At 44.7% G+C, this 23,284-nt stretch overlaps 1 protein-coding gene across 1 annotated transcript in view; it reads right to left on the bottom strand.

Moving 5' to 3' along the window:
- Positions 1-23,284, bottom strand: part of LOC126267610 (SCY1-like protein 2) — a 1,033,915-nt gene that overhangs the window by 727,299 nt on the left and 283,332 nt on the right. The window contains exon 4 of the mRNA XM_049972911.1: positions 20,918-21,259. Coding sequence (XP_049828868.1) covers positions 20,918-21,259 — 342 coding nt within the window. The remainder of the gene's footprint in view (positions 1-20,917; positions 21,260-23,284) is intronic.

The following is a 23,284-nucleotide window of genomic DNA, read 5'->3' as shown; positions in this document are numbered from 1 at the left end:
ACGCCCTCGCTCAAAGTCCGTCAACTGCACATACGGTTCACGTCCACGCTGTCGCGGCATGCTACCAGTGTTAAAGACTGCGATGGAGCTCCGTATGCCACGGCAATCTGGCTGACACTGACGGCGGCGGTGCACAAATGCTGCGCAGCTAGCGCCATTCGACGGCCAACACCGCTGTTCCTGGTGTGTCCGCTGTGCTGTGCGTGTGATCATTGCTTGTACAGCCCTCTCGCAGTGTCCGGAGCAAGTATGGTGGGTCTGACACACCGGTGTCAATGTGTTCTTTTTTCCGTTTCCAGGAGTGTACAATGAAAAAGCTGGCCAGTTTCCACCGTTAAGAAAACATCGAAATTCATGCAGCTCCCACAACGAATTTTCACTCTGCAGCGGATTTGAAACTTACTGGGAGATCAAAAGTGTACTTATCTGCCAGAAAGTCTCAAATTAGCACACATCGCTACAGAGAGAAAATTCATTGTGTAAACAGTCGCCTAGGTTGTGGCTCAAGTTATTTCATTCTACATATTGTTTCTCCCAAAAGTATTAGTCGGGTAGGATATTGAGGAGAATTTGTGTGAAATTTGGAAGGTAGGGTTAGGTGCTGGCGGAAGTAGGGCTGTGACGGCAGATCGTGAGTCGTGCTTGGGTAGTTCAGTCGGTAGAGCACATGCCCGCGAAGGACAGAGGTCCCAGATTCGAGTCCCAATCGGCCATACAGTTTTACTCCTCCAGGAAGTTTCATAGCAGCACACACACCGCTGCAGACTGAACATTCATTCTTGACTTTCTAGTTGTTTCTGCTCCGTAACGCCAGGCTACGATGGCGGATATCGATAGGCAAAATGTATTCCACGGTCCACAAAAATTGGAGTGTTGATTAGTTGTCTTCGTCCATCAGTGCTAGTAAAAACGGTCCTACGTGTGCTGGCTGCCATCTGAGGTGTGACCGAGGCGAGTGGGTTGGTCTCCAATTCGCATAAAACTGGAGTTTCTACTCCAGCATCGCGGCCAAAAATTTAGACGTCTCACTCGCAGCGCGGAAAGATGACCTAGGATCGTCAAAGGCCCTCAAACGGCCACGGTCGATGTACGTACTGTGAGCTGAATTTACTGCTTACGTTCTTAATACTGACGTTAGAGCACCAATTATCGGGATGTAAATAAGAGGGGAGTTCAGTGAGTAATCCAACACTTCTTTTCTCTCGGCTAATTTCGGCTGAAAAAATCTGAATGTATTGTGGGACATCGTGGAATATCCCCACTTTAGCCTCTACAGTTTCATGAAGTTCCGACAGATGGCGGCGCTATACGTAGACTTCAAAGTTGCCAAAAAATATTTTTTTCAGGCGACTGTAAGCGGCATCGATATACTTGGAGAAACGCATGATAGAGATTGTACTGTCTTACAAAAACACAGCATAGTGTATATCACTTTTCTCAAAGTAGGCCTACTTCCAAATCTATATCTACATGTACATCTACATCTACATGGATACTATACGAATCACATTTAAGTGCCTGGCTGAAGGTTCATCAAACCACCTTCACAATTCTCTGTTATTCCAGTCTCGTACAGCGCGCGGAAAGAATGAACATCTATATCTTTCCGTACGAGCTCTGATTTCCCTTATTTTATCGTGGTCGCTCCGTCCTATGTAGGTCGGTGTCAACAAAATATTTTGCATTCGGAAGAGAAAGTTGGTGATTGGAATTTCGTGAGAAGATTCCACCGCAACGAAAAACGCCTTTATTTTAATTATTTCCAGCCCAAATCGTGTATCATTTCTGTGACACTCTCTCCCATATTTCGCGATAATACAAAACGTGCTGGCTTGCTTTCAACTTTTTGACGTACTCCGTCACTCCTACCTGGTAAGGATCCCACACCGCGCAGCAGTATTCTAAACGAGGACGGACAAACGTAGTGTATGCAGTCTGCTTTGCAGGTCTGTCACATTTTCTAAGTGTCCTACCAATAAAATGCAGCCTATGGTTAGCCTTCCCCACAGCATTTTCTATGTGTTCCTTCCAATTTAAGTTGTTCATAATTGTAACATCTAGGTATTTAGCTGAATTTACGGCTTTTAGATTAGACTGATTTATCGTGTAACCGAAGTTTCACGAGTTCCTTTTGCCACTCATGTGGATGACCTCACACTTTTCATTATTTAGTGTCAACTACCACTTTGCGCACCATGTAGATGTTTTTTCTAAATCGTTTTGCAATTTTTGATCTTCTGATGACTTTATTAGTCGATAAATGACGGCGTTATATGCAGACAGCCGCAGACGGCTGGTCATATTGGCTCCGAAATCGTTTATATAGATAAGGAACAGCAAAGGGCCTATAACACTACCTTGGGGAACGCCCGAAATCACTTATGTTTTACTCGATAACTTTCCGTCAGTTACTACGAACTGGGACCTCTCTGACAGGAAATCGCAAATCCAGTCACATAACTGAGACGATGTTCCATAAGCACGCAATTTTACTACGAGCCGCTTGTGTGGTAGAGTTTCAAAAGCCTTCCGGAAATCCAAGAATACGGAATCGATCTGAAATCCTTTGTCAATAGCACTCAGCACTTCATGTGAATAAAGAGTTAGTTGTGTTTCACAGGAACGGTGGCGTCTATAACGGAGAGCTATCAATATGTTTCTTTTGCCGGAAAGCCACAGCATCGCATATATTCACAGGCGCTTGCAGAATGTCTAAGGGGACCTGGCAGTGAGCAAAAGCACGCTGAGACGCTGGGCGAGGCATCTGTCGCCATCACAGCAAAATCGCGCAAACCTGTCCGATCTCCCACGCGCCGGGCGGTCGTCGTACAGCGGCAACTCCTGCGTTGCTGGAACGTGCGGACAGTCTCATTCGAGGTAATCGACAGAACACAATGAAACACCTCACTGAACAACTGTATGTCTCTGTTGGTGGTGCTGGCACACTCGTCGCTATTTAGGGTACTGAAAGGTGTGGCCTGCTGGATTCCTCGCCGCCTAAGAGAAACGAAGGACCATCCGTGTGGGATTCCCTGCACGTAATAAAGTGATCATGACAATTTTTTGTCGAACAGTGTCACACGCGATGAAACGTGGATTCATCGTAGCTCTCAGAACTTCATTCTGTTCCGCGCGACTGCTACGGTCGCAGGTTCGAATCCTGCCTCGGGCATGGATGTGTGTGATGTCCTTAGGTTAGTTAGGTTTAAGTAGTTCTAAGTTCTAGGGGACTGATGACCTCAGAAGTTAAGTCCCAGAGCCATTCATTCTGTTTTTCTTCATCCATCCTACAGGCCGTATCTTACGCCTTCCGATTTCCATCCGTCTGGCCCACTGAATGATGCACTCCGCGGGAGGCAGTACGTGGATGGTGGAGAGGTTACTGACGCAGACAAGACGTCACCTCCGACGTCTCGCAGTAAAGTGGCACCACGTGATCCTACAGGTCCACCCTGTAAGATCGCGTAAGACAGTCGCATTGAACGGAGATGAAGTTGAAAAATACGATTTTGTTGCCAAAAGTGTTGGGAATAATATGATGTATTGGAATCCCGAATAAAAGTAGCCTCTTTTCAGAAAAAAAGTGTGTTGCGTTACTTACTGAATGCTTTCGTAATTGTTTATTATACCCAATCAGTTTTATGAATTCCTAAACTCTTGCTCGGGATAAGTAACCACTTTAGACGACTCATCAACTCATTACTGATTTTAAAAGTCTCTTGCACCTTTAGACTTGTTTGTCCGACATGGTTTAGGAATTTATCGAGTAGTGTACATTCTAACTTTTCCCGATCACGGAAACTTGTACTTCACCACAGTTCAAATTTATTGTTTCACTTAATATCATGCTGTCTTCTTCTGGACTGACATTTTACCATCGAATCTTCGTGGATTACCCATTTCTGCCCGCCGTCCATATCGTATAACCTTCTGTGTTTTAGGAGGATTCTCACTACAAATGATGTACATTGTTGCCCACTACCACTGAAGAGGAAATCTACAAGGAAATGCCGTGAAGTAAGATCTCATGAGCGTAAACGATTCTGTTACGTTTCAAAAACATTCAGCACATAAAAGGCAGCTGATAAGTTTCTTTCCTTTATTCAGGTGAAGGTGTTGGGCAAAATTTTACATGTTGAGTGCTACAGCATTTCCAAGGAGGAAAGGTTCCTCGGGGCGCTCTAATAAAATCTCTGTAGTTCTGATTCTAGGATGCAAGTGAGGATGTAGGTGCATGCAAGAAACTATTCCAAATGGGACACTCATAACAATTTACATGACCGTGACTAGAGTTCTGTAATTTGAAAGTTTAAGTGCGTGAAGATCCACAAACGATTAGGGTTACAGAAGTGTATATGATCTCTCAAATATTTTTATTCCAGTCTTTCATCACAATATCAATTCTCTTGATGAGACGGTTTCAGTCAGTAATGACCAGCCTCAGATTTTTCTACACCATGTCCTTAAGTCATAAGGCCGTAATGGCATCGTCAAAACATATAAATATACTCAGCACATAGAATTAAAATAAGGTGTGAAATAGGCCACATCGTCCACCACTCTGAACTTTAAAAATTCATTATGGTGTGATACACTGCAGTCGAAGTGCGTAACACGACATGAAGTTATACTGTGTCTGAGTGTATTCGATGTGGTATTTCTGCACGCCCACTAAATACAAGTACTTCGTAGTAGAGCCGAAAATGCTATATTATGAAGTTATTTGTAGAATGGTTGTTCTTGTCTACTCGAACTCCTTCACACCCTGCTGCTGAGACGATTGACGTCACGAGGGTTGATGTCACGTGCTTCCACTTTTGTCTTCTGAATGTGCGCGGCGGTCCCTCTCCGTATGTAATCTGAATCACGTACTGCTGCTACACTGTTTTACACAGCCATGGTTTTCAGGTTAGTTCTGTTAAGTTTTTCCAGGTGTTCACATTGTCACCGGCATTAGTGCAATAAACACGTTAAATCTGTTGTCTTCAGTCTGACGCCCGATTTGAAGCAGCTCTCCACGTTAGCATATGCTATGAAACTCTCTCGTTTGCTACATAACTCCTGCAACAACGGGATGGACAAATATGTGGGGACGCCAGAATCACAACACATTACCGTACAAAATACGGTGTACGAAACACTTTCGCGTCCTAAATAGTTTCCAGTCGACTCGAATTTCTTCCTGCAAAAAACACTACTGGCCATTGAAATAGCTACACCAAGATGAAATGCAGGTGACAAACGGGCATTCATTGGACAAATATATTATACAAGAACTGACATGTCATTACATTTTCACGGAATTTGGGTGCATAGATCCTGATTAATCAGTACCCAGAACAACCACCTCTAGCCGTAATAACGACCTTGATACGCCTGGGCATTGAGTGAAACAGAGCTTGGATGGCGTGTAGAGGTGCAGCTGCCCATGAAGCTTCAACGCGATACCACAGTTCATCAAAAGTAGTGACTGGCGTATTGTGACGAGCCAGTTGCTGGGCCACCATTGACTAGACGTTTTTAATTGGTGAGAGACCTGGAGAATGTGTTGGCCAGGGCAGCACTCGAACATTTTCTGTATCCAGAAAGGCCCGTACAGGACCTGCAACATGCGGTCGTGCATTATCCTGCTGAAATCTAGGGTGTCGCAGGGATCGCATGAAGGGTATAGCCACGGGTCGGAACACATCTGAAATGTGACATCCACTGTTCAAAGTGCCGTCAATGCGAACAAGAAGTGACCGAGACGTGTAACCAATGGCACCCAATACCATCACGTCGGGTGATACGCCAGTATGGCGATGACGAATACACGCTCCCAAGGTGCGTTCACCGCAATGTCGCCAAACACGGATGCGCCCATTATGATGCTGTAAACAGAACCTGAATTCATTCGAAAAAATGACGTTTTGCCAATCGTGGCGCTCCTGTCTGCTATGCAGCGTCAAGGGTAACCGCAGCCATGGTCTCTGAGGTGATAGTCCATGCTGCTTCAAACGTCGAACTGTTCGTACACATGGTTCTTGTCCTTCAAACGTCCCCAGCTGTTGACTCAAGAATCGAGACGTGGCTGCACGATCCGTTACAGCCATGTGGAAAAGATACTTTTTATCTCGACTGCTAGTGATACGAGGCCGTTGGGATCCAGCACGGCTTTCCGTATTACTCTCCTGAACCTACCTATTCCATGTTCTGCTCACAGTCATTGGATCTCGACCAAGCGAGCAGCAATGTCGCGATACGATAAACCGCAATCGCGAAAGGCTACAATCCGACCTTTATCAAAATCTAAAACGTGATGGTGCTCATTTCTTTTCCTTACACGAGGCATCACAACAGCGTTTCACCAAGAAACGCCGGTCAACTGCTATTTGTGTATGAGAAATCGGTTGGAAACTTTCCTCATGTTTGCACATTTTAGGTGTCGCCACCGTCGCCAACATTGTGTGAATGCTCTGAAAAGCTAATCATTTGCATATTACAGTATCGTCTTCGTGTCAGTTAAATTTCACGTCTGTAGCACGCCATTTGTTTGGTGCAGCAATTTTACTGGCCAGTAGTGTACTCGGCGGGAGACTCTATTGTTTTAGGCATCTTTACATCTTTATGTGCTCAGTGCGTGCTCAGAACTGAAAAGGATGACGTGACGCGGCGGGGTCAGGGACTTTCTCTGCCTCGTGATGGCTGGGTGTTGTGTGATGTCCTTAGGTTAGTTAGGTTTCAGTAGTTCTACGTTCTAGGGGACTGATGTCCAAAATAGTTAAGTCCCATAGTGCTCAGAGCCATTTGAACCATTTTTTTTTTTTTGATAACGTGACAAGATCGATAGGGGTAAAGAGACTCTGGTTTTTCGCTACATATCCGTCCATATGATAACTGAATCTTCCGTCGGTTCTTGGTAGAAAAAATTAATAACAAGTGAAAAGAGCTAGTTTGCTGTTGTTCTACAGTAGTACTTGCGTTAACTGGTTTTCGGATTATAAAGCCAGCTTCAGACTTTTGTTGCAATGGTTCTAAAAACAGTTACACGTCTACAATGAAGGAGGAAAGTACAGTAAACGACAGCTTTGACAGTGTGGTGGTAATGTGATGTAAAAAGTAAATGTTGGACAGAATAAATGTAAACGGAGTAAACAGGAAGAGCTTTGACACAAAACTGGGACAACAAGCGTACATAACTGCTTATATTAATAAACAAAAGCAATAAAATAAACTTAGTACTTGACAAGGCTACTTAAGGAGGTATAAACATGGAGAGTGATGCACAAAGAAATTGCAAGAAGAAAGATTAACAATGTAACTGGTGAATATATAACGAATTTGAGCAATATCAATAAGGAGTGTGAGGGAAAATGCAGTAAACGCCATCTTTCAGAGTGTGGTGGTACTGCATTTTAAAAAGTAGAACAAGATACGAATATGAAATGAGCAAACAGGAAAAACATTAACATTTTACTCAAAGTTGTGCCTGTTTAACAATTCGCAATTAATAAATGAACCAAGTAAAATAAAAGCAGTACTTGATGAGACAACTACAAGAGGTACTAAAATTAGTGCCAGTGTTACACAGTATAATGTTAATGTTTTGCTGTTTGCTCGTTTATATTCGCATATTGTTAAACTTTTTACTTTCTAAAATGTAGCACCCCCACACTCTGAAAGATGGCATTTACTGCAGGTTCCCTTACACTACTCCATGTTCCTGCATTTAATCACTTCTGTTTAGCTTAATGATATTGTTTAAGTTCGTGCTATATTCAGTAATTACATTGATAATCCTTTCTTCTTTCAGTTGGTTTGTGTATCACTCTCCATGTTTTTACCTCCTGAAGTAACTCTGTGAAGTACAGATTTTATTTTATTGCTTTTGTTTACTAATATAAACTGTTATGTAGGCTTGTTGTTCCAATTTTGTGTTAAAGTTTTTCCTGTTTACTCCGTTTATAGTTATTCACTGCATTACAACCACACTGTCAAAGCTGTTATTTACTGTGTTTCTCCTTCAGTGTAGATGGTAACTTCCTTTTCAGTGTAGTTTAGAAATGTTGTAACTTCTTTGACGACAATAGTCAGTAAATGTCTGAAGATAGCCTTCCAAGCCGTAAATCGGTTGACAGGGAACAGTTTGTTCCATCTCATTACAATTAGTTTTTTGTTGCATTATATTGAATATAATTTCAACATTTTTTTAAATATAAATAGTGTGATATCTCGAGTGAATAAGTGGACTAGCTGTTTATTTAATCACGTCATAATTACATAAATGCACTTCCTTTCCCTAATTCCCACTACGTTGCCTTCGGTTGATTAAGACTGGGGTTTGTATTAAGAGTTCGTCTATTGGTAATGCCAAGGCAGAGAGATGCGGTCACGCTGTAGGTCGCTTAGTGCCAAGCTAATCCTGTAGTCAAGACAGAGAAGATGCACCTGTTTGCCAGGGGGTGGTCCGGGGTTGGTAACAGGTCCCCCTCCCCTCCATGTAAGGGATCGGCCGTGGAGAGCCGCCATGATTGTCACTCTTCGGGTAGCGGCTGAACTGAGCGGACGGAATCGAGGGCGATCTCCGTCTTTGCCGCCAATTTCACCGCGGGATGAGGTATTATGTGTTACACTGTTACTAATTCGCTCTTTTTCACGATTGAAATAGTTAGCGTGTCGTTACGGCCATCCATTCATTTTTTTTAGAAATTTTGCCTGTACAATTGAAGTTTTCAGTTAGGGTTTCTTTTTCAGAGGCGAGCATGGAGGCTCGCGTTATCCATTTATAGTGCTGCAATCACTTGGTGCCGTCAGAGTACGAGAGCAGCAATAGCTCTAGAAAAATCGTATAGTTTCACTTTTAGAAGCAGCGTTTTTTTCAATGTTAAAGTAACCTGGGGCGTCACCGCGCCTAGTTAAAACGTGGTCGTAACGGCGGATGAGTAATTTGGATGACGATTCCGTGTGAAACCTGGTAGGAGATGCGTGTGTGGCATACTTAAGGTTCTAAGCGTATGACGTCATAATTTTTCGAGGCCGTCTCATAAATTTTGTTCACGGTTCCTTTTTCACCTCCATTTGCAAGCAGCATGTCCTAACTACTTTGATAGAGAATAGTTGGTGTGTGTGAATGATTGTACAGTTTGGAAAACAAGAGCGAACAGAGGGGCGAGTACAAAGAAATCAGCTGTTGGTATCGGTCACCCACGTGCTGCCGAATAGCACTACCAGCGAGTTACCAGTTCGCTCTTGGAAATTAGTTAAGGTGAGGATGCTTACATGTGTTGTTAATCTATCATTTGCGTGTGCCGTTTTTCACAGGGTTTTATTTCTTAAGAATTTGCCTTCTTTTGTGAATATGGGAGATGTTTGTGTGTGCTTTATTCCCCCGTTTTTCCGCCAAAGAGAATTTTTGTTATTAGGTCCTCGTAGTAATCTTGGGTGCGAATTTCGATCACTGTCCCACCAGATGGACCACAAGGGCAGCATCGCAGTCCCATCCTATTTCCCATTGCTTAAGTAGAATCGAGATGCCTATTAGTTTAAGCACCTTCTGTGAGAGAAAAAACTGGAAGTTATTTGACTTGACTTTGTTTGCTGCAATTATTAAATTTGTAAGGTTTTGGGGAATAGAGATAATAAATGTCATATTAAGTTTGTAAAGTTTCTGCGAATCTAGACAATAAATGTCCTATAAACGTGATGTCATGAATTTAGTGGTCACTACAAACCCCAGTCCTGTGTAGAGAGCAATGTGGTGTCCTTATAGATCATGATAGAGAGTGGCCTTTACTGACTTGCCCACTTGGTTGTTTGAGCCCTCCCCCGCGTTATCCGTTGCGGAATAATAGCATAATAATCATCAGATCATTTAACTAAACGTCTGGCCGCCCCCTTAAATTCAATCCTTCTGAGCAATGTATCAAGCAGGCAAGCACTTGCCAATGAGGCGGCTTGGCCACACACACATCCGGCACAGAAGGTAACAGAGGAAGAGAGATACCAAAAGGTAACGATGCATAACCAAACAGAAGGAACCTTTCATGGTTAACTCTTTAGTGACCAAATCATTTCCGGAAGTTGTAGACTTTTTATGAACACTTTATTGGGCTAAGAAACCGCTTGTTAAATCATAGTTTAGATCTTGAAAGTGAGAGTTTAGCGTAAGAGTATAAAAAAAATTTGTGGGAACTATTGTTCCCACCGAACTCTGGAGTAACTTCACTTGCTACTTTTTTTTTAAAAAAATGTATTTCCTTTATTTTTTAGTACAAAAACATGTTAAACATTACATTTATATTTGTTTTAGTTCATACTGTCCTTCGAGTTCATTAAGGTGCTGTACTATGGAACTTAGAGAGGCTTGGTGCTACACACAAAGGTACACGACAGTTGCTACACATTATTTTTGGTTCTTTTCTTTGTTCTTGGTGCTACATTGGCGGCATCTTCTGTTTGTTGTACCTTTTGTAGGGAAATGAGTTCCAACTTTCTCCAGACAAACTTCATCTGGTACTCCAGACACACCTCTTTTTGGTGTTAGAAAATGAACCGGCCTTCCTCTTCTATTACGACTTGAAAAGCCAGAGATAAGCTGCCTTGCTAAGTGCAATCTAAATGTTAGCTGGTCTGCTTCTGTCTTCTGTAGCTTCCACACAACGTAGGAATTCACAACTGCCAAATCCACAAGAAAGAAGTACAGTTTGTGCCACCACTTCCATGAACGACGGCCTACAGCGTACCGTTCACGCAGCTGATCAAATCTATTCACTCCTCCCATTACTTTATTATACTCTGCCACAGCCAATGGGCAGAATACTTCACTTCTGCTTCCACTAAGCTTGTAATATTTATGTAATTTTCTGTCAAATCCAGCAAATATACACGAATACTATCTCCTTCATAAAAATAAAAGTAAATAAATACAACTTCACACGCAAAAGGAAAGCACACTATCCAAAAAAAAAAAAAACAAAAAAAAAAAAAAAACGCTGTAGCGGCCGAAACAGTGGCTCGTTTTCACGCGGGAACTGCGCTTCTGCGCTGATTGACTCACAAGGTAGAAATACAACAGCTTTCGCCTAACCGTTGACAATCTACACATAGTTAGCACACTCTATCAGAGATGGTAGCACAGCTTAGAAGTGGGAACACGGATTACCACTGGACTTACAGCGAAAACAAATAAGTGGTAACTATAGTTTTCACTAAAGGGGACAATACAAGTAGCACTATAGGACAATAGCAAACTAGCTCCTTTCCTTTATTAGCGGACATTACTAACCGAATAGTCCTCGCAGTTCGACTGAAATATGTGTGGCACGAATTAGAATTCTCCTTGTAATTGTCCTTACCGTCATTATCTGCGAGTCTCCCTTCCTCCTCCCCACCCCTCCCCTCACGGCGCGTTGGTTAAAACATTGTCAGTAAATCACCAACTTCCACGCCGATGTCGCAAGCACACTGGTCGCTGTAAAGCCGTCGGCACACGGACTGTGCTGTCGAACGCTAACGTTGAGCGTGCCAAGTTCAACGTGCTGCTGAACGCTCAGGAACGATGCGACTAGTGCATACGGTACGTGGGCCCCAACGTGGTATACGCGATCGCAACGCACTCCAGCAGCAGTTGAGGGATGTTTCTAGTTTGTAAATCACACTGTTTACTCAACGGGCGGGCCTAAAATTCCCATGCTAGCTCTATTAAAACGTACATTTACTCCATCGTCCACGAAAAGGAAAGTACCATGTCCAGTAAATAAGAACACAGGCTCATAAAAGTTCCAGTACAAACAGTACATTACAAATTTGGAATATTTCTCATCGTAAGATAAAGTTTATTTCATCATGCCCACGTTTTAGTAAAACCCCAAGGTCAGTCTTGCTTGATCACTGTTCGTACCCAGTAGCAGACTCTTTGCAGCATGTGAATTACGAAGCGTAAAAGAAAAATGAGCAAAATATCTTTATACACAGCAGCACAAGCTGTCCTGTACATTAAGCCATTCGAACAAAGTCACCCCTCAAAAAAATGGTGAACTTATTTTTACATAACATGAAATATTATAGTATATATTTATATTAATCTAATATTACAGTATCAGAACCTAATAAAAACGCGTATGTTAGGGAAAAAATAGGTAGCGCCAAGGGGCGAACCACCGCCCCAACTTAGAGCCCTGTTCGGGACATGACACTACTCATTACGCTAAACCAACATCAAACCGTCTGCATCTAATCATACTATGTTACGCCTTGCTGAAAACCTTAACAGTAGATTTGTTACTAATTGAAATTTAATTATAACAAATTGTACCAAGAACAATACGTTTTGGGTGCATCTTCAGTTTGTCGCTGCCTTCAACTGGCCTACTCTCAATACGCAAGTTACAATAATTCTTTTGCCACGAATGTGATGTTTCTTATTGTTTTATTGGAACGAATCACACAGTTAACAACGGGTTTTCCAGTGATTCTCAATTTGCTGGTACCAGAAACGGCATATACACATATAAGCTTGAAAGGAATGCCAATATGGCGCCTCACAACTCTGTACTGAAGGGAGACGGGGTGCTTGTGACATAGGTGGCGTTGTGCCATGTCATTGGTCACGCTCAGAATATCTGACATGCCAGATATTGCTCTGCACGTTCGGAAAGACTCCCGAGCGTGTTATTCCATGCTATGACGTCAGAAACTCGGCACGCTCAACGTTCAGATGCACGGTCCGTGTGCCAACGGCTTAAGCCGTGCTGTCGAACGTCAACATTGAGCGCGCTGAGTTCAACGTGTTGCTGAACCCTCAGAAACGATGCGACTTGTGCATACGGTTACGTGGGCCCTAAAGTGGTATACGCGATCACGACACACTCCAGCGGCAGTTGCGGGATATTTCTAGCTCGGAAGTCACACTTTTTGTGTGTAAAATTCCCACATTAACTCTATCAAAACGCACGTTTCCTCCATTGCCGATAGGCTAGTCACGTTGTTCTATATGTAATATACACAAATAAAAACTTCAGTATCCATGTACATGTTTTAAGACGAAAAGGAAAGTACCATGTCAAATTAGTAAAAACACAGGCTTATAAAAGTTCTATTACAAACAGTGTGATACAAATTTGCAATAGTTCTCCACATAAGATAAGCATTATTTCATCATTCCCACATTTTAGTAAAATCATAATGTCATTCTTACTTGATCACTGTGCCTACCGAGTAGCAGAATTTTTGCAACATGTGAATTGAGAAACGTAAAAGAAAAAGGAGCAAAATATCGTTATACAAGTAGCGCAAGCTGTTCTGTAGATTAAGCAAATCGAACCAACCCACTCCTCAAAAAGAGGTGAACTTACATTTACATAACATCAAATGCAATAGTATATACTTATATTAAACTAATAACAATGCGTCAGAACCTATTACGTGAATGTCAGAGGGGAAAAAAAATGTAGACAGCGCGAGACGCGAACCAACGACAATTTCTGCTTTTTTTTAAAAAAAAAAAATATACGGACGCGGGATTGAAGCGTCGTCCTTCCGAATGCGAGTCCAGTGTGCTAACCACTGCGCCACCTCGTTTTTTTTGTTTTTTGTTTTTTGTTTTTTTCCTACCAACTTTTTTATCGTTTTTTTCTTTTTTTATTTTTTTGATCCGACGACCTTTTTTTATATAAATAAAGAAAGAAAATTACCTCTTCCACGTCAGGCGTTGGCCCCTATCACCCATACTACCCCCAAAAACCTATCTAGCCTAAAAACAAAAACAAAGCTAGTGCCACCGCCACTTTCATCCTAAAGCTAACTAGGACGGCCGTTCGCCACCACTTCAGGTTTCGCCAACGCAACAAAAATTAAATACGCCTCTGAACTTTTTATAAAAAAATAATAATAAAAGGAGAAAGGAAAAGGGTATAATACTTTATTATATTTTATTTGTTGTCCATTTTGTTCTTAGTTTTTTCTCGTGTATTTATTTGGATTGGAAACGCAGGTCTCCAGCCCACTTTATGTTAATCTTTTTTTTATTTATATAGGTATCAATGTGCGAACAGTCATAATTAATCAAGCCTGGAAAACCTAAACCAGAATGAAGACACCATCGAAGATATTAAACGTAAATAACATGAAAAGAAAGCTACCACGTCGTAGTTAGGCTTCCCAGCGACTGCGCCCACTGATAAAGATTGTTCAATATATGCTCGTTTGCAGGACGTTCTGACCTCATCTGACGCTGCCTGGAACATTCCAGGTGCGCGGCGGGCTGTGAAATGCACTCCATAGGTAGTTTGCAAAGCATTGTCGATATCTGGTATGCCCGGAAATAGCATGATGTCTTTCTTGCAAATAGAGCCAGAAGTCAAGGAAATTCTTGCGTCCGTCACGACAGAGGTAATGGACAGCATGTCCACGTATCCAGGTGACGGAGTTGCTTCGAGTCTTGGGGTAAAATGTCTCATCCGGAAATAATAACGTGCGTGCAGATATATGCTCCGGCCTAACTCGCAAGAGATAAGCCAGCATCTGCCGCACTAGGTGCCAAACCGGTTCCGCCTCTCCACAGCTGATGCGGTGCTCGTCAGAATCTACTGTGTTACAACCCACACAATTGGGAGATTCTGCCATGTGGATATTGTAGAGACGTTCTTGAGTCACCAGCTTCCCATTAACTACTACGTACCATTGGGAAACAACGTCGGAATCAAACATGGCATCGTGTACAGTCTTCCACACCACGCACCACCGTACGTCAGGATATTTTAGTTCGACCACATTTAGGGGGCGGCGTTGCAGCATGTCGTGATATAGGCGTCGAGTCGTGGCCATTTGTGGTGTCGTGAGCGCTACACTGCAATAACTTTGTTCTAAATAGAAACGTCCTATATAAAAGAGGTGTGCTGGGATGTCCTGTAGTGGCACCGGCGCTCTTAGTGAAGCAGGTCGTAGCGCCGTCAGAAGCAGACTCGTTAGGCTCGTAGGACAACGGCGTAGCAGACATAAATGTGAACTAACATAGAGGGCAATGGCCCTATCATGGACGTTGACTAGGACGAGACCACCTTTTCCCTTGGGGAGGGTAAGAGATACGTATCTGATCTTCAGTAACATACCAGCGGTGACGAAGTATCCCAGCGCTGCCATAATGCTACGACCCAAGGGTTTCGGAATGGGTAGTGTTTGGGCGACATGCGGTATGCGGGATGCAAGGTATACATTGGCATAATACGCCCGCTGAACAATGTTCAGGGATCGCAAGCGCTGATTTGCAATTCCGGCCCTAATTTGGTGAAGAAGGCGTCGGTAATTGAGCGTCGTCGCGCGTCGCATGTCGTTCATGAACTCTAAGCCCAAGAAGCGGACAGTATCACTGAAGCGTAAGGGAGCAATGTGTTCCTGCGGTAGCCCAATCCCGATGCTCAAGGCGACAGACTTGTCAACGTTGAGTTGGCTACCAGAAGCTGTACCGTAGGTTGCAATCCAGTCCAACGCCGCGGCCATATCGTCAGCTCCTCGTATGACGATCATCAAATCATCCACATATGCGGTGCATCGATAGATGGAGCCGCCGAACTGTATCCCAGTGAGCCTGTCTCGGAGACCACACAACAAAGGTTCTAAGATCAATGCAAATAACAACGTTGATAATGGACATCCCTGTCGTACTGATCGTCGGATCGGCATGGGTGCCGTCAGTCTTCCATTAACAAGAACTCGAGAAGTAGCCCCATGCAGAAGGCGTGTCAACACTGTGATAAAGGGGTCGGGATATTCTATGCGCCGTAGAACGGCCGTGAGGAAAGTGTGGCCCACACGGTCAAAAGCCTGGCTAAAGTCGACAGACGCCAGGGCAGACGGCAAACGTCTCACCCGTGCAAGGGAGATGAGATCTCTGTAACGACATAACGCAGTTCTGATGTTGTTGGATCCTCCTAAGGACATCTGATCGCTGGACAGGACGTGAAATGGTGTGCCCCGAAGACGTCCTGATAGCAGCCTCGAAAAGATCTTGAAGTCGCTGTTCAATAACGTTAAGGGGCGATAATCGCGGACATGATTCCGTCCCTTCGGCTTATGGATGGGAACAATCAGTCCTTCCAAGAACGATGCAGGCAACGGTATACCCGGGGACATCAATTCCTGACAAATTGCAACCCAACACGGTACCAACAGTTGTTTAAATACTCGATAGAACTCTAATGGTAATCCATCGATTCCTGGTGATTTATGGGGAGCACCTTTACCAATGGCGTCGAGCACTTCCTCTTCTGTCACTTCTCCCAGTAAAGTCGGTACCATGTCTGGTGGAACTGTACCGTGAACATGTGCTGTAACGGTGTCTACCGTCGCCATATCAGGGAGCACTGCTGAATAAAGTTGAGCGTAATGCTTCTGCTACATCTGCTTGTTCTGCCACGCGTCGGCCGTCGTCCGTTATCATGTCGGTTACCAGTGTCCTACGGTCCCTCTTGCGTTCTAGGAGCACGCGGTGCATAGATGGCCTTTCTGATTGTATCGTGTCTGGAGCACGCGACCGTATAACAGCGCCTTGTAAATGATGGCGTGCTAAGGAGATGAGTTGCGCTTTCGCGCGATTGACTATGATCTGCCGGTCAGGTGAGGGCTCCATAGCAAGACATTCCCGCAGGACGGTGTAATAAAAGTTTTCCGTGCTCCTCCTCCATGCCGCCGCTTCCCGGCCGTAAGCCATGAAGGTGCGCTTACGAGCAGGCTTCGCACATTCAATCCACCAACTGAGGGTCGATCGGTAACGACCACGACGCTGTAAGGACGCGTTCCACGACTCTTCGATAGCACCTTTACATGCCGGCTCGTCCAGATGGGCGACGTTCAGTTTCCAGGGGGGCCTACTGCGCCACACACGTGCAGGTTGGAGGGCAATGGTGCAAATATAGGCTGTGTGGTCGGTGAATGCAGTGGGCCAGAGCTCTGCTCCTCTCGTCGCCATCGAACGGGTGCTTGTGACGTAAATCCTGTCTAACCGACTTGATGAATGACTTGTATAATGGGTGTATCCAGGAGCTGGGCCATGGATGTGACGCCACGTGTCAAGCAGGTGGAGGTCACGCACTAGCATTTCCAACTCCGGACACGGGACGTGATGTGGCTGCTGATCAGACGGAGATAATGTACAGTTAAAATCTCCTCCGATCACCATATCGTCTAGGCGGCCCATAAATAGACGCGTAATATCTTCCTAAAAAAAGCGGGCCTGATCTCTCCGTCTCCCTGATCCTGACGGCGCATATACATTAATGAGTCGTACACCGTTGACAGTTACCGCCATGGCTCTTGCACTCGGTAAGTACAGTACGTCCGTAGCCGTCAGACCGTCTCGTAGCAGAACAGCTACACCACAATCGGTAGAAGAGGCGTGGGAGATGTGGGCGGTATATCCGTAGAAGTCAGGGAAACTAGCGACACATACTTCCTGTAAGAGGGCCACGTCGACGTCCGCCGCATCAAGCATGCGTTGTAGCATTGTCAGTTTGTGTGGTGCCCTTATCGCGTTGATATTGATTGTGGCAAGGCGAAAGGTGTGCTGCCTAGCCTCTTCACCTAGGGTAGACGCCATAGCAATCAAAGCTAACCGCGAGAGATGTCGGCCCCGCCAAACCAGTTACAAATTAAGAGTCTTTAATGCTAGGAGTGGCATCCCCAATGCCACCCCCTCCCCTGTCACCCGTGCCCTCTTCAGGAAGTTCTTCAACATCGTCCGACCACAGTGGCTGCAACACCATGCTGTGTAGCTGATCGGCACCTAAATCTCCCTCACGTACGTCGTCTTTGGTAGAGGTAGACGCAGCGCCATCCATCGACGCGACCTGCTGCATCTGTGGTGCAAGAAGTAACTTGGCACTCGTGGTGTGGGAAAGTGAACCGTCTACACCACTTAGATCCTCAGCAGGCGCAGCATCCATGCCGTCTGATGAGACGTCACCTTCCTGACCGGCCGTGTGTAGGAGGCAAATGTCAGAAGGGGTCCGTCGACGTCGCTTCCGTCGTCGACGTGAACGTTGCTTTCGAACGTGGACATCCGTATCCGAATGTGGGAGGCAATCCAGAGTCGTATCACCTTCCGCTAGGAAAGCCGCGGTTGGGACAATGTTGGAGTCCACGCCCATCGCGTTCTGAATGTTATGTTGCGTCTTGAGTCCGTGGGACTGTTGCTGCTGTTGTTGCTGTGGAGGGGTCGACATATGGGTTGGAATCGGGGGTCCTTCCTGTACCTCCCTTGGTACTTCTGGCGTCGATGGATGTGGCTGATCGCCCGTTTCGTCCTCAACTATGGTGCGCATCGTCGTCTGAGCGTACGTGAGGGGCAGGATTGTCGTCCCTGTCGGGGAAACGGAGTCTCCCACTGGTATCTGCGCAATTCGATGTTGTAAGCAGCTCGATCGAACATGGCCTTCCTGCCCACATCCGGAACAGGTACGCGGCTGACCGTCGTACATGATGATTGCACGACAGCCACCGATGTTCAAATAGGACGGCACATGTTTCTTGAGCTCAAGTTTAATTTGGCGCACACCATTGTAGACCTTATACGTCGAAAAAGTTTGCCACTTTTCTGCAACGTGGCTGATAACATTGCCATATGGTCGGAAGGCGGCCTTGACAACTTCCTCTGGGACCTCGAAGGGGAGCTCAAAAACCCTCACAGTCCTTATTCCCATGCCTGCATGATCCACCGTCACTGCACCGATATGTCCGTCAGAATGTTTGAATCAGAGTGTTTGAGTATTTAGACACCACTATCGCGCAGACCTCTGCACTGGTCATTTTAACGTAAACCACACTCGCCGTTACAGAAAAATGTATTCCGACGACAGTCGCCGGATCTAAACGTAGATCGTCGCGTATGAACTGTTCTATTTCATAGGCTCGAGGACGCGCGTGATCTGGTTGGAAGGTAATTTTGATCGTATCGTGGCGCCATGTGTGTGCCATAGTCGCACTGAACTTGGAACTAATACAACTCGCGCCGCGAGAAGGTAAACACAAGCAAGCGCTCACGGTCGCGCACGGCGGGGCGCAGCGGACGTCCTCGCCCCACCGCAGCCGAAAGCAGACTCTGGCAGAAGTCGCTAATGCTACTCACCGCGATACCCTGACATGAAGGCTCCCATACCCACTCCTAGTATATTACGAGTTGCTAAAAGCGCTAATCGTAGCTATGTTACTAACTGAAATTTAGTTATAACAAATTGTACCAAGAAAAATGTGTTTTTGGTGGATACTCAGTGTTTCGTTGTCTTTAAATTGCATACTCTCATTAACACGTGAGTTACAATAATACACTAATAAGATGTTTCTCATTAATTTTTTTGCAACGAATCAGACAGTTAACAACGGGTTTTCGAGTGATTCTCAATTTGCTGGTGCTCATAAACGGCATATACACGTATAGGCTTGAAACGAATGCCAATATGGCGCATCACAGCTCTGTGCTGAAGGGAGATGGCGTGCATATGACGTAGATGGCGTTCCGCCATCTCATTGGTCGACGCTTAGCCGCACGCTCAGAATATCTGACCTGCTATAGTTCAATTCTTTTATCTTGGCGGTTCGCGCATGCCCGCCCAGACGCGGGAGATTGCTGCGTTGCCAGTTGTACGCGCCAAGAGAAGTAGCGCCATAGTATAGTTCGCAAAGTTACGTTTGGTGGGTGGGGGGGGGGGGGGGGGGGGGAGCGCGCAGTTTATGAAGTAAAAGCCACCACGGCCGCATTAAGCCTTTCGCTGGTAAAGAGACGTGCTCCCCGCATTCCGCGATGAGCGCGATTTTGTCATCATTGCACTGTTCGCCTGTGCGGACACATGGTGTTTCGACTGCTTTGACACACTTTATCACTCGATTTCACAAAAACTATTTGGCACAAAAATTTTATTTTTACACATCTTCTTGACTGATACCTTTCCCCCCATAAATGACTTAATTTTGTTTCGATGTTCAACGCAGTTATTGTGCAGCATTAGATGTAGTAAACCAGTGCACGAAATTTTTAAGAGTTTGCAGAGGTAAAACTCCATCGCATATACTTTCCATATGGTCGATTTTAGTTGCCACTAGAAATTTCAAAAAATTACATTGAAACGATTAAAATTCGTGAAGTAAGACACTTCGATATTGTTTTTAAAATAAAGAACATATTTAGCTGCGATCAAGGTTAGAACTCAGAAGCTTTCACTCAGCAGACTCACACTATGACCATTTCGCTTTTTTTTTTATTTCCATTTGTTCGCTTTATTTCGTTGCATCTGCTCGGGGTGGACGTCGTAAGACATCCATTTAAGTTCGTTGTTGATCTGTTAACTCAGTTTCTTTTATTGCAGAGGGCACATTACCCTCTGACCGAACACGCTGAGCTACCATGCCGGCGCTAATGCAGCTCGCCATTCGATAGGACTTTAAATTATCACAGAAAATACCGACAAACAATGTTTGTATGACTATGAATTACTCACGTTTCGTCGAAGTACAGCAGGAAATAAACAATTACCGCTGTTCTTTATTTCGAAAAAGCTGGTAGTGAGAATGATACGAACACCTTTCCTTGCTATCGCCTTAATTAGGAAGCTTATTGCTTTTTTGGTTTAATTAATTAATAGAATATGAAGCAATTGGTATAAAGAATGCTTTTTCCAAAACTTTCTATGAAAGAAAGTCTGCTATCAAGACATTGCTTTTGCTCAATTACTTTATTTATGACTGAACGTTTCTAAAACTGAAGACACTCGTGCGTGCTCTGCACTGCAGTCGAGCTGTGGCAACGTCGTTCTCTGTTCATTGGCTGACTGTGTTTTGTGACGTCAGATGCGCAGAACGAACCTAAACTCGGCCGCGCACTTCAGATATTGCCCTGTGCGTGTGCCGCCGGCTTACGTTAACCACTCGGTCGCACGCTACGGCGCGCACTCACCTGCAGGATGCCGTACTTGTACTCGATGTCGAGGAAGCGGTACTCGCGGCCTGCCTGCGGCGCCTGGCCGTCCGGCGTGGAGGCGCCGCCCCCGCCGCCCCCGCCGCCAGCGCTGGCGTTGGCGGCCAGCAGGTTGGCGAGCGAGCCGAGCACGGGCTCGCAGGCGAAGGCGAGCGTGTCGGCGCACTCCTCCACCGGGTGGACCACCTGCACCAGCTTGGGGTGGCGGAAGCGCTCCAGCTGGCGCACGCTGCCGCGCAGCACCTCCGTCACCATCTCCTTGCGCTTCGGCTTGTGCAGCTTCTCCGCGCACCGCTTCTCGAACACGAACACCGACACCTCCTGCAACACGCAAGCCCCGCGCTCTTTCACTCACCGAGGAACACATCATTTTTAGAGCACGACGCGCAATTAATAGTGAATGAATGACAAAACATGGACAAAGATATTAACTTAAAAATATTTAGAGCAAAAGATAAGGCGATTGAGCCGGTGGGTTTCTGGCGCCAGGCGAAATCGACTCTTACTTCCATCTTTGATCGTTGTCCCTGTGCCTTGCTCTCTTTGCATCTCTGAGGCAGGCTATTTATGGTGGCGCGTTCGACCGTAAATATAATAGACTGGCCCTGACGTCATTTTCGTGGCTCCAACATCTCTGGGCTAAAGTCACGTGAATGTTGGCGAAACATGGTTGTTTCGTGTTGCGCTTATGGCTGTACTCAGCGTTTTGTCGGGGGGAAATGGCATTAAATTTCACGTGTGTTTCTATTATAGTGCAGACGCGTTTATTGAAATCTGCTGATGTGACTCTTATATGTTTTTTTACACTTGAAATAGAGTATCAGGTAAATTAAAGTGTTGAAAGTGATGCCTGTAAAGGCAGACTCATAATACATTTTGGAAAGTATCTGTGATAAATCGGTTACAGAAGTAAGTGTAACTGTTTCTCGTTCCTACTCATAGGTTCCCTACGGATGAAAACCGAAGGCAGCTTTGGATACAGGCCCTGAGACGGAAAAACTTTAAGCCATTTGCACATACGCTCCTTTTTGTATATACAAGTGAGATTATAATAAGGTAAGAGCACCTACAGTCGACACATAAAGAGAACTTTTTTCTACATTCCAATACTATTAAATAAATGTAGGCTCCAAAATTATTTTCTGAAACTTCAAAGTCTCACCTTTCATCTAAAATATAATTTTTTTTAAACTGATAGTTTAAACTTTTGTAAAAATAGTAGGAACTGAACCTTTGAAGTGCACCTAAAATTAATACTGTAAAATGGACATGCTCCTAAAGCCGACAATTTTGACACCTGTAGTTGACATAATTCCCATATCCCATCTTCTTTCATAAGTGACTAGGTCTCAAAACGCGGCAAATCCAATACTTAAAGTTTTACCCGAGCCAACTCTTACTGTTTAAAAGAATTTTGACGACATTTTACTTTAATTGATAGTTTATAGTAATTTCGTCCCGCTGCCCACCAGAGGGGCGTTCGATGTATTTGGTAGATTTTATAAATGGTACTCTGAACAAATCCAGGTCAAATGTAGTTTTGACATACTTTTCGCAAATAAAAAAGTAATTTTTGTTGGAAGCGTTTTGCACTCAATTGTGAAATGTGGGTAAAATACTGTACAAAAATAGGATGGCAGGTCACTGATTTCAAATCCCGCGTTCTGCCAAGAGTCACGTGGCGTATGTTGGAGCCACACCAGCCCTATAGCTTCTGCACAGCAGGGCCAGTCTGCTGGTATCTATGGTCGAAGGGTGGCGCGTGAGCTCAAGTTGAGGAGAGTGAGTCCGTGCATGAGCCGAGCCAGTCTGTTACGTGACATGCTTTCGATGTTGTCGTTGTGGGGAGTTGGCGACACCATGTCACGTGGCACGGCCGTATGCCGTGAGGACCTGTTGTGTTTGAGCAACGAAGAAGCATGGGCCGCTTCTGGAAAGTATTAAAGTTGTACTGACACGTCTGGCTAGTGGCGACCAGGATTTCCTAATACCTCGAGAGCTATGTGTATGGATGGCGTGTGAATTTCACACGAAGAAGAAACAATTAATCGCCAAGCTTTCGTGGTGGGTTCCTCCTTCTATATATAGTGAATATTATTGTGTATTTGAGGATTGTTGACTGTTGCAGTTGCTCAAAACTTCACTGCAGTGGTGGCGAGGCGAGTCATGTTCTAGAACGGCCACGAAATTATGTTACTAAAGTGGCTAGAAATAGCGCCTCGCATATTTAAGTTTGGATTTGGTGCTTAGTGGCACTCTGAAGGTAGCTGGTTCACTTCAACGTCATTTCTTAATTTAGTTACAGATTTATATTTTCTGGTTTCACGAATTAGTGGTAGTTGTTTT

The sequence above is a fragment of the Schistocerca gregaria genome, chromosome 4 (assembly GCF_023897955.1).
Source record: "Schistocerca gregaria isolate iqSchGreg1 chromosome 4, iqSchGreg1.2, whole genome shotgun sequence".
Lineage (NCBI taxonomy): Eukaryota > Metazoa > Arthropoda > Insecta > Orthoptera > Acrididae > Schistocerca > Schistocerca gregaria.
Note: the sequence above shows the minus strand (reverse complement) of the source record. Positions and strands in the feature narration are given on the sequence as shown.